The sequence below is a fragment of the Chiloscyllium punctatum genome, chromosome 4, assembly GCF_047496795.1.
Source record: "Chiloscyllium punctatum isolate Juve2018m chromosome 4, sChiPun1.3, whole genome shotgun sequence".
Classification (NCBI taxonomy): domain Eukaryota; kingdom Metazoa; phylum Chordata; class Chondrichthyes; order Orectolobiformes; family Hemiscylliidae; genus Chiloscyllium; species Chiloscyllium punctatum.
Genome location: NC_092742.1, coordinates 79,106,581 through 79,124,702, shown reverse-complemented (window position 1 = coordinate 79,124,702; position 18,122 = coordinate 79,106,581). Strand labels below are relative to the sequence as shown.

At 38.5% G+C, this 18,122-nt stretch overlaps 1 protein-coding gene across 24 annotated transcripts in view; it reads left to right on the top strand.

Moving 5' to 3' along the window:
* Positions 1-18,122, top strand: part of LOC140476464 (gephyrin) — a 538,995-nt gene that overhangs the window by 264,231 nt on the left and 256,642 nt on the right. For all 24 annotated transcript variants that reach the window (XM_072569115.1, XM_072569120.1, XM_072569118.1 and 21 more), the window contains exon 3: positions 437-494. In XM_072569115.1, coding sequence (XP_072425216.1) covers positions 437-494 — 58 coding nt within the window. The remainder of the gene's footprint in view (positions 1-436; positions 495-18,122) is intronic.

Below are 18,122 nucleotides of genomic sequence, written 5' to 3'. Positions count from 1 at the left end.
CCTATTATGACACCTAACTTTTCCCTCCCATGAAATGTTTTATCATTGACAAACATCCCATTCCTCTTTTCAGCTAAGTATAACCTGGTAAACTTCTCTGTTCTTGTCAACATCACAGTTGACCTCTGTGTTTAATCTCATCTCATCCACTGAAACTTCAACATATTAACACTGCAATATATTGGCACAATTTCTTCTGGTCTTGGGAAACATTCAAACAGGCAGGTTTCTCCAAAATAATGTGAAGGAAAGCATCTATGTCCTGACAATAATTTGATATAAAATTTGTACTCATTGTGGTCCAGCACCCTGGAAACACATTGCTGTATTTGAATGTTTGACAGACTCAGTACACCACTTGAGTAGCTAATTTCTGCAAACTTTGTAAATGATGCAAAAGCAACTGGACTAAAATTTCCATTTCTTTCTTTTATAGGTTGGGAGGAACAGTATCTGCATACAAGATAGTACCTGATGAGGTTGATGAAATCAAGGTAATTGCCTACTTTTACTCGTTTCTGAAAATCTTCAACTTGTCTTCTATTTTTATGACTCCATCTCAGTGATCTTCAAGAGTATAAAACTTATCATGTCCACAATGTTAGTCCCTTTAGTTCAAATTGACCAGTACTTCAGAATAATAACCCATTTTAATAACTATACAAAATTGGTCCCTGTTCCTCTTTGTTATTGAAGATATTGACAATTGGCTACATTTGATTTGTTCAAGATGTTGAAAAAATGTACAGATTTAGATTCATGAAATGGATAACTTTTTTTAGCTATTCATTGGGGTATACTCAATTTCATAAAATGACAATCGTTTTTCTGCACTTAGTTTTTGTCAGCAATTGTTGATTTATTGTGCAGGTTAACATCTGACTTTAAGGTAACTGGCCTATGCTTTGTCCTGTTCGTGCTTTTTTCATGATTCTCTAACATTTCAGATGTGTTTTGTCTCTGGTTCCCTCAGGGCATAGCTCCAATTCTTAAGAGAAGTCATGGAGATTTTGTTTGCCAGAATACAGCATTTGTTTACACTAACTTTAGATTAGTAATTGTTATGATCCTTGATATTGTAACCTGTCAAGGGACCAAAAACGTGTTTTTTTTTAAGTAGGGAGAGTGCTGGATCAGGGGACCTACTAAGGGAATAAAACCACAAAATCTATGTTTTGATACAAACAGCAATAAACTTCTCTACACAACGTTCTAACAGTAATACAATCTACAATAAATGTGCAACCTATATTCAAGCACCCAGAATTGACTTGTGGTAATATTGCCAATAGACTGTTATTGCACACCCTTATGCATATCAAGTAACAAATATGATCAGTCAGATCCTGCAGATTTTTTGGTGTGATTCCTTCAAGATGTTAGTGATACAGGAGGTCGTCGCATCTCAGTAAAATTCACAAGGGATTAGAATTCTTCACTTTTGCGGATCCAGCCTTTAAAGTCCCTCTCAAGCTATTCCATCATGGATCACCTAAATGACTGCTGCCATGTTGGTTGATCACTCTTCATTTATTGTCTATGCTCCCCGGACTCCAGAAACTGCACTCCAGTACTTACTCATAAGCACAACTCCAGCTTTTGCTTTAACCATTATCTAGTTTCTCCAAGTTAAAACTACCCCTGGATTTTTTTCTTCAGCTCTAATCTTGCTCAATTGCATCAAGCACATACTGCAAGTGGGCTTTTCAAACCCTAATCTTAGCTGCACTGAACTAATAATGACACATGGCTTTTTCTAGTCCCTCACAGCTTCTAGACCCCTTACGAAACCTTCACTCCAGCCTCCAGATGCCTACTAATTCTTGAAGAGTTTACATGAGTTCTAACAGCACAGAGGTATCTAATCTCTCTTGAATTCTCACTAAACCAGAACTTGTGTGTTTCAGTTGCCTTTCCAGCAGTAACATCATCATTGACTTCCGGTGTCACTGCCTGTCCTGTTACCTTTCAACTTCTCCTCAGTGTCATTTGAACTATGGTAAAAACAAGGGCTTTTGCCCGAAACGTCGATTTCGCTGCTCGTTGGATGCTGCCTGAACTGCTGTGCTATTCCAGCACCACTAATCCAGTATTTAGTCATTTGAACTATCCTGAGTGACCTATTAAAAACCTTTCAACTAGCCCTGTCCCTATTCCTTGGCAGCATTTAATGTAAGTAATATTTTAGACCATCCAAATGTAGAAATCCCTTGGATGTGAGTGTGTCCTCAATCTTTTATTCTCGCAGATTGTTGGGTTGCAGCACAAAGAATGCCTACAAAAAGAAAGGTTAATCATGAACTGAATTTTGAATTGTCTGAATTCTAAGCCCAAGTTAAACCAGATCATTCTCTCCTCATGCTGTGTAAAATCAGGATTAATTGAAGAATAATATTAACTACTTTTAAAAACTTAACAAGAGCAATTGTAGGTTGTTTGGTTAATTATTATGGTTTCTGCAGATCAGAAATTAAACATCTTACACAGTTTTTGTAAGATGCCATGAAACTAGTTGACTGAACATTTGAATTGCCCAAGATTAGCTGCAACATTGAAGATTGTAGACCACCTTGAGTATTACAGCACAGAAATAAGCTTTCTTGCCCTCCTGCTATCACTTTGAAGAGCAATTCATCCATGTCCCACTCCCAGGCAATTGTTTCCTTTTTCAAGTATTTTCCTTGTTTTGGAAGTCACTACTAAATCTGATTTCAATACTCTTTGAGGGAGTGGAATCCAGATCATAATGATTTGCTGTGTAAAATTGTCTATGCTCCCCGGAGAAATGTTGTTTCTAATTCTCTTGTCAATTATTTTAAATCTGTCTTGGACTACTGACCCAACTGCATTAAAATGATCACCTCTCTCTTTACATTTTTAAAACTCTCTCTTCATAATTTTGATCACCTATTTTAAATTTTCTGTCAACCTATTCTGCTCCAAGGTGAACAACCCAGCTTCTCTAGTGTCAGCATGATTCAAGTTCCTTGTTGCCTGTACCATTCTCACAAATCTCCTCTCCGCCATGTCCAAAACCTTGATTTCCTTCCTAAAGTGCACTTTAATCAGCCACAATGTTCCACATGCAGAATGTTGTTTTTTCTTTGTTTGGATCAGTGTTAACTTATATAGTGTTCATGTACATGGGAGGGCATTATTTCGTCAAATTTTTTGATGTTCAGTTTTCAGAGCAAGCAATTGGAAGCCAGCACATATTTATCATGGTTCACAGTTTTTGATTGATAATCAAAAAATCTACATAAGTAATTATACATTTTGCATCTGTGTTTGTGTGGGAAGTAACGATGAACTTTTGGGCAGTACTGGATCTGAAGTTATGTCTGAGAATATTGATCAAATTAACTTCAGTTGCTTAGCAACTTCAAAAAAAAGTTATTGGTGTAAATTGACTATAAGATTTTAGAAATTCTCATTTTTTGGAAGCACCAAATAGGATTATTTGCATGCCAAGGAGCATAAGCAGCAAATGATAGACAGAGCTAATGATCCCGCAACCATTGGTTAAAGTCTAAGCTCTGCAATTCTGAATGGTGATGAACAATTAAACAACTCACTGGAGGATGACAGGCTCCACAAATATCCCCATCCTCAATGATGGAAGAATCTAATACAGTGGTGAAACATTCGCAGCAATTTTCAGCCAAAAGTTCAAAGTGGATGATTCATCCCTGCCCCCTTCAGCGGATCCCAGCATGACAGATACCAGTCTTCAGCCAAGTCAATTCACTTTATGTGATATCAAGAAAGAGTTAGAGACATGGGATACTGCAAAGGCTATTCCTGACAGTATTCCTGCAATAGTACTGAAGATATGTACTTCAGAACTGGCTGCTCCCCTCGTCCAATGCAGTTTCAACACTGACTTCTACCCAACCATGTGGAAATTTGCCACTGGTATGCACTGTACATAAAGAGCAGGACAAGTCCAACCCAGCCAATTACCATCTCTTCCATTTCCTCTGGATCATCAGTAAAGTGATCATCAACAGTGCTATCAAGTAGCACCTGCTTAGCAATAACTTACTCAATGACTCCCAGTTTGGGTTCTGTCCGGGCCACTCAACTCCTGACCTGATTATAGCCATGATTCAAATACAAACAAAAGAGCTGAATTCCATTGAGGTGTGGTGAGAGTGATGGCCGTTGACATCAAGGCCACATCTGACTCAGTGTGGCATCAAGGAGCCCCAGAAAAACTGAAATCAGTGGTTATCAGGACAAATTCTCCACTGGTTGGTGTCATATCTGGCACAGGAAGGTGATTATTGCTGTTGGAAGTCAGTCATCTCAGCTCCAAGATATATCGTCAGAAGTTCCTTAGGATAGTGTCCTAGGCCCAACCATCTTCAGCTGTTTCATTAATGACATTCCCACCATCATAAGGTCAGAAGTTAGAGTGTTCACTGATGACTGCAAAAGGTCAGCACCTTCTGTGACTCCTCGGACAGTGAAGCAATCCATGTTCAAATGCAACAAGATCTGGGCTGTGACCAGTGGCATTAAAATGAACACCACACAAGTTGCCAGGCAAAGACCATTTTCAGTCAGTGTTAACCTAATTACATCCCCCTCCTTTGATATAGAAACAGTGTGTACTATCTGTAAGATTCAGTGCAGAAATTCACTAAAGCTCCTTCAATAATATCTTCTAAACCCATTACTTCCATCTAGAAAGACAAGAGCAGCATGGGAACACCATCACATGCAAGTTCCTCACCAAGCCACACACCATCCTTACTTGGAAACATATCACTGTTTCTTCATTGTCACTGGGTCAGTATTCTGGAATTCTGTCCCTAAGGGCATTGTGGGTCAGTATACAGCACATGTATTGCAATGGTTCAAGAACATAGCTCACCATCACCTTCTCAAAGGAAACTAGGAATGGGCAATACATGCTGGCCAGCCAGCAATATCCATGTTGCACAAGTAAATTCAAGATATAACATTAGGAAGGACAGCAAAGCCATTTAATTCATTTTCCATTGTTGATCCAAAAATGGTGCAGCTGGCATTAAAATGAACACCACACAAGTTCCTTGTTATGTAATTGAAATGTTTGCCCAGGTTTGTCATTCTGTTGATTTCACTGAAGTTTCATTACTCAGTGTATTCTTCCCTGATTGGGTCATGTTTCTTGCACCTCCAAAGTACACAGAACTGACCAACTAAGAGAAAGACATTCTCTTTCCCAATTAATTTGCTTCTGATCTACTGCAGCAATGAGAAAACCATACTTGATTAGAATTTGAATGGTCATTTGAAACTTGACAGTAACTGGCTATCTTACATTACTTAAAGGAAATCATTGCTGGGTCCTTACTTTAGGTCTTGGTTATTTTACAACCTCACAACTGCTTCATTCAGTACTATTAATATTTGCTGAGAAAGGAAAGTTTTATTTTGTACTAAAAAGATACTTGTCTACTGAGATGGAAACTTAGGAACAGGAATAGCCCATTTACCCATTGAAGAGTGTGTGAGGGCAGAACTGTATGGATCTGACTTCAAACATGAGAGCTGACAGGAGAGCTGAGAATAAACCATTGTCTTGAAGAGTAGATGGAGATTTAACATGGTTATCCAAAAATCTTGACAAGTAGCTTTAGCATTTTCTGCTCATAGACTATATAACCACGCAAGCAGTGTATTCTGCAAGACCATTACATTGAACATGGGAAGGAGTATTGTATACTCCATTTCTTGTAGATGTGTTGGACGGGTGTACGAGTATGCTGTGGACCATGGTCAGACATAGTTTGTTGGGGAACACCAACCATACCAAACAAGGTGATTAATATCTCAACAACTGTTGCACTGCTAGTGGTTTTAATTCATCTCACAAAAGGGAATTTGGTAAAATCGTCACTAGAATGTAGCTGTATCCTACTACAATCTTGCACCACTGCTCAGAAGGAATTTTATGTGAAATGAGAGGATCCTTTAATTCTTGAGGTTGATGGAATTGACACATTTCAAATGGCTTGACCAGTTGATTGATGTCAGGTCAAAAGACAGATTCACATGTTAATCTCTTGTGTTTTTTCTACAACTATGTGACCTATGTTTATATGACTATATTTATCAGTTCTCCAAACTGTCTATAAAAGAGTCATCAAATCACTCTTTTAATCTTCTAAATCCCAGGGAGTACAATCCTAGTTTGTGAACTCTCTGTCATCACCTTTAACTTTTGGACATAAAAATTGGATCTTTCAACATCAGAGTCCAGAGAGAAGCTGAAAGAAGATGTAATAAGAAAACAAGTTAAAGAATTGGCAAGAACCAAAATGGATCAGTACGGTGTCACATAACAGTTTGGCAGTGGTACCTGATAGAATTCTGCAGCTATATTACATAACTTAGGAAGTCTTTCTGAAGTACTGATTTGTTGCAGTTTATTTTTCACACTGGGTTCCCTGAAATATTTGTTGATATATAGCAGTCATACTGACTCTTTGATATTTGATTTCTTGCCACTGTCTTATTTTAGTTGCAGGAACATATCTCTTTTTACAGCAATAAATAATATGCTATTGCAGTTTTTTGTCTGAAACTCACCAGGATAAGATTGTAAGAATATCATAGGGAACAACAATTTATATTACATGAGAAGCGGACACTGATCGGTTGGCAAGCAAATTCTGATTTGTCAAGGCATTGCTGTGGAATGCACCAGGGAACAGTTAAATTCAAACCGTGCGGGTTGACTCTGGTCAAGTCATTGCCATGGGGAGCAAAGCGGAGAAAGGCTGTCTCCCAAAAGTTTTAGTTTAAACAAAAAGTGCCATGTCTGGACACATTCTTTCTGTTTGCAAAGGGTAGGCCTTATAGCATGCATAAGGGAGCCATACAGTAGGCCTGACCGACAATCTTAAATTGATTGTTAGTGTAATTCATAATCAGAATTATTTAGCACGTGTCGTCCAATCACACATCTCACCTAAGATGCACAGTCAGTTCTGCTATAATGCAGTACTTCCATTCTCGTGCAATCCAGTGTTATAAGAAAGTCGCGAAATAGAAGCACCACTTAAACTAATGGGGCCGGAATCATGTTATAACCAATCCACTTTGGTTTGTGCTTTAGAAACAGTGTCCCCAATTAATTGATCATATTGTAGCGAATTCTTGTTAATGAAATGTGTGTTAAAGCAGAATGGCCTGTACACTGCATTCTCTGAGCTTTAAAAGCACAGGCTGATTGCAAATGGTCAGTGCTCTATCTGTTGTGAACAATTGAAGAGGCATGCAGTATGGTGTAATTCACCAATTGTTAGGGTTTCCTATATAGGTGGCATCATGCTGTCACTGAAATTCATATATAAATATAATGGTATAATAATATTGAACTTGAAAGAATAAAGTAAGGTAACTTTGACCACTGCATACAGGCATCCAGAGTGAATATCATGTATGAAGCTCTCCAAGAGATAATTCTGTTATAGTTTGAAACTAACTACAGAATGTCCCTGTGTCATCCCGCTTCCCCCCCCCCAGTCGAAGCAAAATGCTCAGAGACACACTGTAGTTTTTCCTCCTTCATCTATATTCTGGGCTCTGGAGGGAAAGGGAATGATCACCCATGTGTACAGCGACATGAGTTCACAGTCTTCTCTGGAAGAGCAGTGTCTCAATGAACTATATAGTCATTTTACAGGGAGGAGCATCCAGATAAGGCAATGTACATATTAATTGGGTGACTGTTACAATCAGCGAGCATTAATAGTAAGGATTAAGCCATCTGCTGTTACACAATGAGTAACTGGCTTCACATAATGAATGCTTTTCACCTTGTTAACTGACCTTGCATACTGAATGCTACCTCATCTTGTTAAATGGCTCTATATAATGAATGCTTTTCCACCATTACCCTTGCCTCCAGCACCCCATTGTTGACTGTAAGGTCTTATCTGATCTGAGTCATGCTTAGCTGAACATCTTGTTTCACAAAATTCAGAACTTAACTCTTTCCCTGCTTGCTTTTACCCTATACACATTCTCACCTGGAATGCAAAAGGGTTGCATTCTGGAGTCTGTTCACAAAGTCAATTTTTATGCAAGTCCTAGTACAATTCAGGACCATGGAGAGCAGTTGTTCATAAGTACAGGAAATGTCCGTATGTCGGATCTTTTAATTTTGAAACGGTGTTCAGGATCTAAGTCATAGGTATAAATGTTCATAAGTTGAATGTTCGTAAATTGGAGACGCCCTGCATCTTTTTAAATTTGAATCCATGTTGAAGACCAGAGGATTGCAACTCTTGGATTCTGGACCTTTCCCCTCCAATCCTCTTTGGGGAAAAGTCAGAAAATCCAAGGAAGCTGAAAAGAAAGAATTCATACAGAAAAAGACCCAAGATCACTTGATCAACCATCAAGTTGAAGGACAACTTACAGACAACATTGCCTCATCGTTGCAAAAATCAAAAGGATTCAGAGGAAAATAACTATGTACTTTGTGGTCTGGACTTCTAATCTTCAAAACTTGGTTTACCCAGCATACGTTCTTTTCCTCCTGTAATATATGTATTAAACTACTTAACTTTTGTCTGACTTAATTGTGTTTGAGTGAGTATGTATAAATGTTCGGGAATTTGAAGGGATAGAGTTTAAGTTGCATAAATCAGAAGTCCTTTTTACAGTTCTTGTTAAAATTACGTATACTGCAATAAATCAACTTATTTCATTCTGTTGCAGAAGGAACCTGACATGAATTGCTTTTATCCAGAATACCAGTCACAGTCTGGCAAATTAGCCAGTCTTGGTGGTCTCATGGGCGTTTTCTGCATTTGTATATTTTGTGATGTGGGGCATGTTTATTGCACTCTTTTCCTAGTTAAGCTGTGACAAATGTGGCTATTGATACTGCAAATTAAGGTGACCGTTTAGCATGGATGGGCAACATTAAAACAGGAAGGTACCTAAAGAATGGGTAAAACAGATAATTAAGTAAGATAACATTCTTTTAAACTAGAGTCAGGTGCATTGAAAATAAAAATAACCTAACTGAAAGGATAGCAGATGTTCCACAGGGTTCTGAGCTGAAATTTCTTCCATTCACTATGTGTATTAGTGCAAAAAAAGTCAAGAAAGATTACAATCCAAATTTTCAGAGAATGTTAAGTAAGGAATAAGAAATAGAGACAATGCAGAATTGTGCTCTATTTTCCACTGAAATTTGAACAATATCAGATTTTCATAAAGTCTGTTTTCTGCTAGAATGCCATACACTTTGATAGCTCCATGTTTCTGTCACTCCTGTGTATGTTTCTGCTTTTTAAGGAGACAATAACTCCATAACTCCCTCATCCATGCTGAAGTCCACAGAATGCAAGTTTCTTGCAGCTATGCAAACAAGACTCTGGTGTCGATTTATACCCAAAGGTTGAGACTGAGAAGGCTGCCTGATAGCAGTTGTTTCAGAACTGAAAGAGGTCCTAAGCTCTGTAGTTTTATTTCTGTAACTTTTCAACAATTTTTCTTATTATGTTTGTCAGTGAGGCTTAGGTTAAATTTAACCGAAGAGTGTCAGTCTCTGAACCAAAGATTTTTCGTATAGCCTAACACTCCTCCTTTGCCACCCTTTCCTTGCATCCACAAAAGGAGAAATTGTTGTAGTTCTGTGAGCTCACTCCTGTTTCCTGGTGCTTATTTTCCTTTGTGCAAAAGGAAGTGATGTGAATCACTGAATTTGTTTTGTACACAGATATAAAATCTGCCTCTAAGCTTCTACTTCAAGTGCTCTGTAGAATCATTGAATGTTCATACGTAGAAAGAGGCCATTGGCTCTCTATTAGATCTTTGAAAGAGCTATCCAATTAATTCCACTACCCTGCTGTACCCTCATAACCCTGTAATTTTCTCCCCTTAAAATGTTTTTCAAATTCCCTTTTGAAAGTTATTATTGAATTTGCTTCCTCATTAAAATTTGCCTGTTTAAAGTGTCTTGCCAACCATAATAACTTGCTCCACAAAATAAGTACCTTAAATTTGTGTTTTCTGTCATTGGAATAATTTAAACATTTAATAATTTTGATGACTCCATTAACCTTCTTTGCTCAAAGGAATACATTCCCAGCTTCATAGGCCTCTGCCTATTCCTGAAGCCCTGCATCATAGGTACCATTCTGGTAAACCTTCTCTTCATCCTTTCCAAAACAGTGATGTACTTTCTAAAGTATGAAGTCCAAATGTGACACAATATTCGAATTGAAACCAAATATAACTTCCAAAAGATTTGATATTCACTTTTGCTATATGCCTCCATCTATGAAGCCAAAGCTCCTCTGCACTTATTTTTTTAAACAACTTTATCAATTTAACCTGTCTCCTTCAAAGAACTCTGAATGCAAACCCTCCAGGCATTTTGGTCCCTGCACTTTGTCTCCCAAGTGGATAAGACCGTAAAAAGCTGATAGAATGCTAAACTTTATTGCAAGACATATAAAATATGTAAGTCAACAGGTAAGAATGAATTTATGGAAAGCTATTCTTGAAATCTATGTGTCTCACACCTTTTTCTCTCCCTTGCTAAAGGGTTCCATAGTATGTTAAAGACCACCCTCTTGAGTTGCTATCATTTTAGACTGGGTTTTCTGCATATGTTCATATTGTTTCGTTATACTGACCCTATGTATTGTCATTCCCTTCACACTGTCTATACTACAAAGTGTCCAGCACAGTCTATTGGTTACCACATTCCATGGATCACACTTCCCTGATCCTGTATAATTCTTATTGTTATTTGCGGCTGAAGCTCAGTTCTATGACATTTGAGCCTAGCTTAGAGTGGTGCCGGAAAAGTACAGCAGGTCAGGCAACGTCCGAGGTGCATGAAAATCGACGTTTCGGGCAAAAGCTCTTCATCAGGAATAGAGGCAGGGTGCCTGCAGAGTGGGGCGATAAATGAGAGGGGGGTGGGGGTGGGGAGAAAGTAACATAGGTGAATGGGGGTGGGGATGGAGGTGATAGGTCAGAGAGGAGGGTGGGGGAAGGTAGCAAAGTGTACAGTGGATGAATGAGGGTGGGGATGAAGGTGATAGGTCAGAGAGGAGGGTGGAGTGGATAGGTGAAAAGGAAGATAGGTAGGACAGGTCATGGGGGCAGTACTGAGCTGGAAGGTTGGAGCTGGGGTGAGGTGGGGAAGGGTAAGTGAGGAAACTGGTGAAATCCACATTGATGCCATAGGGTTGAAGTGTTCTGAGGTGAAAGATGAGGCATTCTTCCTCCAGGCGTCAGGTGGTGATGGAGCGGCGGTGGAGTAGGCCCTGGACCTGCATGGACTCGACAGAATGGGAGGGGGAGTTGAAATGTTGGGCCACAGAGTAGTGGAGTTGATTGGTGCGGGTGTCTCAGAGATGTTCCCTAAAGCGCTCTGCTAGGAGGCGTCCAGTCTCCCCAATGTAAAGGAGACTGCATCGGGAGCAACGATACAATAAATGATATTGGTGAATGTGCAGGTAATACTTTGGATGTGGAAGACTCCTTCGGGGCCTTGGATGGAGGTGAGGGAGGAGGTGTGGGCGCAGGTTTTGCAATTCCTGCGGTGGCAGGGGAGGGTTCCAGGAAAGGGGAATGGGTTGTTGGGTGGCGTGGACCTGACCAGATAGTCACGGAGGGAACAGTCCTTGTGGAAAGCAGAAATGGGTGGGGAGGGAAGGGCTTTTGCCCAAAACATCGATTTTCCTGCTCTTTGGATGCTGCCTGACCTGCTATGCTTTTCCAGCACCACTCTAATCTAGACTCTGGTCCCCAGCATCTGCAGTCCTTGTTTTTACCTCTATGACACTTGATGCAGCTGTACCATTCCTTAGCAGCCCACAGATTGCTCACACATGAAGTTTTGTTGGTTGTTTATTTCAGTGGAACTGTATAAAGGGTAACAGACATTTTGTCCTATCACAGCCAGTGGAAGAGTGTGAGTTCATTGCTACAAATGTGTTTTAACAGTGGAGTCAGATATCTTTGGTACTTATTCTTAAGTATTGAATCTTATCAGCTAAGAAGGTGAGTTTGTCAGGTTGGCTGTGAGGGTTAGTGAATTGCATTATCCCGAGATTTAAACTGATTTTTATACCTTTACTAATTGAAAAGAATTCAGTTACAGGACAATTATATTGACATTTTCTGAACAATGGAATGTACTTGCTGATTCTCATTGCATTTGATAATAGATGAACCTCTCAAATACTTTTTACTTTAACATATTTGTCTTTTAATATCCCTATTCTTTTGTGTTCTTTACTTTGGATTTCCAAAAGTAATCTATAATTTATCTCTCTGCAATTTTTGGATTCTACAATCCCAAATGATTCCAAGATTTTCAGAGTGCCAAGCCCTCCATTTCATAAATCAAGAGAGACACTCATAAAATTAATAGTTTTGGTATTAAAGATGTCAATTGCTTTCTTTTTCAAATGGAAGCCAAAATAGTTTGACAGCTTGTGTATAAACATCATTAGTGGCTTATTTGATCTTTAAAAGAACATAACTTTTACAAAACCTATATTAATTCATCAGAGAATAAAGATGTCCAAGATGTCCTTTAAAAATCCTATATCCTCTGCATATCCTTAGAGGGATCCATTGTCCATCACAGACATTATTGGCTTAAACAGCAACTTCACTGTGGGAGGATAATTCACATGCCTCAACGTAATGTTTTAATACATCAACATACTTCCATACAGTGGAGTAACAATTATTGCTTCTATATTAAAGTTATTTAAAAATATGGCAGTGCAGTTTAGCGAAACAGATAAGGTTAATACTTAACAAACACTTGAGGAAGCTTGAAAGTTGCTGAAAAGAGAGACATGTTGATGAAGCTTTACTCCATTGCAAGAGAAAAGAGTGTTGACAGGTTTCCAACCTTTTCTACTGTGGTTGAAATTGTAGTGCCTGTTGGAAATTTGGCATACTTATGTTTGTCTTGATGAGTGAGAGATGAACAGCTTTGGCAACATATCTTCTTTTTCAGCAATAATTGCTAACAGGTGAAGACCCTTGTTTCATGCAACCAAGTCAGTTACAATATCTTGTGTATTATAATATGTATGGACTCCACTCAAGTTACATGAAGGCTTCAATAATCATTTTCAATAATCCATTTTAATCATGATTTTCACTTATAATATCTTGAAACTATTTAATATAACAAATAGTCAAGTACCTAGTAAATGCTAAGTGAACAATACAATTGCGATGTTATTTTTACTACCAAAGAATGCAAGTTTGCATTTCTATATATCTTTGCCTCAAAGAGTGCGAAACAATGGATGTTAATCAGGAAAGGTAAGTCTTAAAATAGAGATCCGGGCAGGAAATGGGAGGCACAATTGAAGAATGATGTTTCAATAATATAATGTTAATTTGTTGTTACGGTCAAGGCTAACCATGATGTGTATTGATTGAAAATGCATGCTAGACACATAGAAAGGAGGGCTGCTGGGACACTAGGTTGGTTAGTAGATTGAGGCAGGTGCGTGTAAAGCTCTGCATTCTGAAAATGAAGGAACTAAACAAGAAAAAGATTTGTCAGGTTTCGTCGTCTATCTACTTTGGAATTCATCAATCATTAAGGAGATTTTTAAACAAAAGAGGGTGACTGGCACTGGATAAAGAGGGCAAGATTGTCGGAGCAAAATGAAGAGCCAGTATGAGTAAACTGAAGACAACAATGTCTGATGTTATAGGAGTGGAAGGAGAATGCAGGAATGTGGAAATTAAAGTGGAAAATAAAGTCAACTCTGTGATTATTGGAGTAATTGAACTGACAGCGAGAAAGGAAATGCTCATACTCCTGCACATCTCCGTCCAACCATCTCACTAGGTCCAGCCTTTTCCCCACAAGATACTCAATCCTTTGCTTTTAAATAAAACTGCATTAGTGACAGAGGTGCCTTGCAGAGCTGCTGCCTGTAACCGAGTCCCTGCTCAGCAGACAGAGAGCCAACAACCTAATCCCAATCCCCAAGCAAATGTCAGCAAGAAAAATGATGAGGTTTCATAAGATTCTTGCAATAGCTGAGGCTAAATTTGACTGAGAAATTATGTTGCAAATGATCACTGAGAGTCAGCATAGAGTCAAAGAGAGGTACAACATGGAAACAGACCCTTTGGTCCAACTTGTCCGTGCCAACCAGGTATCCCAACCCAATCTAGTGCCAGCACCCAGCCCATATCCCTCCAAACCTTTCCTATTCATATACCCATCCAGTTGCCTTTAAATGTTGCAATTGTACTAGCTTCCACCACTTCATCTGACAGCTCATTCCAATGTGCAACAGTTACCACTTAGTTCTTTTTATAACTTTCCCTTCTCACCCTAAACCTATGTCCTTGAGTTCTGAACTCCCCCGCCCCAGGGAAAAGACTTTGTCTATTTATTCTATCCATGCCCTCATAATTTTATAGACCTCTATAAGGTCACCCCTTAGCCTCCAACACTCCAGGGAAAACAACCCAAGCCTGTTCACCTTGTAAATCTTTTCTGAACCCTTTCAAGTTTCACAACACCCCTCCAATAGGAAGGAGACCTGATTGCATGCAATATTCCAAAAGTGGCCTAACCAATGTCATATACAGCTGTAACATGACCTACCAACTCCTGTACTCAATACTGTGAGCAATAAAGAAAGCATACCAAGCACCTTCTTCATTATCCTATGTCTCTGCGACTCTACTTTCAAGGAGCTAGGAATCTGCACTCCAAGGTCTCTTTGTTCAGCAACACTCCCTAGGACCTTACCATTAACTGTATAAGTCCTGCTCTGATTTGTTTTTTCCAAATGCAGCACCTCACATTTATCTAAATTAAACTCCATCTGCCATTCCTCAGCCCATTGGCCCATCTGATCAAGATTCCATTGTACTTCCTGCAAGATTGGGAGATTACATTTTGCTAGAAGTCCTTTAACTACTTGAAATATATACAATACATTTTTCTTGAGTGTTAATATTATATTATTGTCTATTGAGCATAAATTGTGTTTGTCTCCATAGCACATTTGGTGAGAAATCAAGAGTTACGGACATAACATTTGAATAGGATAACATGAAATGTATTGGGAAAAAAGAAGTTTAATTTTCTCACTGCTTCGGTGATGACTTTCATCAATAAAGCAAGTCTTTTTGATTTAGAAATGTCAGTATATTTTGCACTACATTCAAACATATATTTGTTGGACTCTGCTCTTGATTTTAGTGAACAACTAATTGTACGTTGCTGATTATATTCCATCACCTGATTTCTAGCAAGGAAAAGATTTGTGTTCCAACACCTAGATTTGTGTATTTGGAAATCTGAGCACATTGATGATGAAAAGAGAATGCTGTAAATCCGCCACCATTGAGATTCTGCACGCGTTTATGTTTTAAAAATATTTGGTTGAAATGGCACTTTCATCAATTTACTGCAATGATTGCAAAGTGTATGTAATAGATTAATAAAGTAGTGTTGAATTTAGGGGGTTCGTAGTCACAGTTACCTGATATAGGTAGTTGACAATTTGCAGCAATTTCTGATCTTTCTTCGGTTTGAAAATAAGCAGCAGTTTACATATGATACATTCTTTAATTAGATAAAGTATACAACCATGACAGTTGAGAGTGCTTCATTAATTTGTAGAATTGAGGAGTAGAGGCAGCACATTCCCATGTCTCTGATGTCTTGCAGTGCTTTGGGATTATCTTTGATGGCATCTGTCTTTGTTCTTCACTCAACTGATATTGGGGAACTCCTGGTCTTCCCTCATGAAAGATGGTGGCTCCTCTCTGTGCTCTTGTTCTTCCCTCACCGCCTGTTGCTATTAATGAATTTGTTCTGGGGCTGGCCATCTCTACTTTTTAATCACCTGTCATGATGCCCAGGATGACCATTGTTCCCTTGCCAACCTCTATTTCAAAGTTAGTTTTTCATTTTTTCTAAGAACAAGCAGTCCATATTTTTCAATATACTGCATTCATAATGGATTAGGGTGGAATTGAATAAATCATTGATATAAGTCATCAGTGATTCTTTTGACCTCTTCTCAGTTTCACAGAGATTGGTTTATATTTGCAGATAGTTTCTGATTTGACACAGTAATATGAGGTCTCATACTACACAGTGAATGCTGAATATGAAATCAAAAACAGAAGTTGCTGAAAAAGCTGAACAGGTCTGGCAACATCTGTGGAGAGAAATTAGAGTTAATGTTTCGGTCAAGTGACCCTTCCTCAGATGGAATGATGGGTTACATAGGTTTAAAAGGGTCACAATTTTCAACAGTCTTCTTTTGAGAAGAAAATATCCTTATTGACTTCTCATAATGAATTATAACTAATCTATTTATTTCTGAGGTATAAGTACAGTTTCTTAATTTCTTGATTATACAATGCAGATAACATATAAAGCTATCAGAACTGTTCATACAAAACTTTGAGCAGCTTGCTAAACGTAGACCCAACATTCTCAACATGGGGTCCAATTGACATTATGCCAGGTCATAACAGGCACACACTTGTAGTTTTTGAATTTCTTTTCTTTTTCTCTGTTTTCTGAGGTTTAGAGACCAAAGGGGAAATGGGAGATGGCCTTAAGAGCCTCATTTCTGCATGGGAATTATTTATCTCAGATTGATGATATGAGTAGGCATGGAAACTAAGAAGTGACCACTTATCATAGTTATCTCCACTGATTGAAAATAGAATGTAGGCTTTGAAAAGGGCAGATGTCTTCCTTTGTCTTTTCTTATATTCCTTTATACTCAAGTTGAATTGTTTGATTTCGCCCTCTACTCCCTCATTCTGCAATGAAGCTATATTATCATCCTTAGAGAACTTTGTCTCGTTTTTAGCTGTTTCTGATATACTCATATCTGGGGAAGTAATAGCCTGCTGGTATTATCACTCCAATGTTAATCCAGAGACCCAGGTCATGTTCTGGGGACCCAGCTTCAAATCCCACCACAGTAGATGGTGGAATTTGAATTCAATGAAAATGTAGAATGAAGAGTCTAATGATGCCCAGGAATCCATTGTCAATTGTTGGAAAAACCGACTTGGTACATTAATGCCCTGCAGAGAAGGAAAATGCCACCCTTACCTAGTCTGGCCTACATGTGACTCCAGGCCCACAGCAATATGGTTGACTCTTAACTGCCCCCTGGGATAGGCAATAAATGCTGCCCTAGTATTTATGGCCCTCACCCAATGAATGGATTTTTTTAAAAATCAATTACAGCAGCAGATTATGCATGGACTTGAAAGATTCTTACCTCTCCCTCACTGGTATTAATCTTATGGAATTTTTGAATATTCTTCCCTTAGCCTCCAATTGTTTCAACTCAAAATTCATTTTAGTTTTATTTTCTCACCATGACAAGATTGTTTTAACGTCAGTTTCACAATAGATTATATGTCAGTGATTTAGTATTTAAACTATGTTTTTCTGCCCTTCCAGGCTACACTAGCTATTTCGTCAAGGGGATATACATATCTGAGAGACATTGCACAGTGCATTTTCACCAGGCATTCTATGGCATTAATTAGTTAAAATATAACATTTGCACACTTACATTGATATCCCAAGATCATGCCTCACATTCTTGACTTTGTGTGATCAGAGATTAAGAGTTGGCAGACTCATTTGATCCCAAGGCTCCGGGTAGTTAGCAAGTCATTCAATTCAGTTCTGTTTTAAAAAAAAGGCACTCATAGAATCATGGAATAGCATCCCTACAGTGCAGATAGATGTCATTCAGCACCAAAACTTCAAAGAGCATCTCACCCAGATTCATGTCTTCAGTTGCCTACACCCAAAACTCTGGAATTCCTTCCCTATAACTCCTTGTTTCCATTCCTCCAATCAACCACTTTTTAAAAACTTACTTTTTGACCAAGCTTCTGATTTAATATTTCTTTATCTGAGTCGTCATATTTTGTTCAATATTGCTCTAGTGAGGTGCCCTGAGACATTTTGCTATGTTAAAGGCTCTTTATAAATTCAAGTTGTTTTGCTGATCAGTGAGAAATGAATCAGAATATTTCTTAACGGTGAGAAACAAAGTGTTTTGGTGAAGGAAAAGGATACAGTACAAGAGGAAAAAATGTGATGT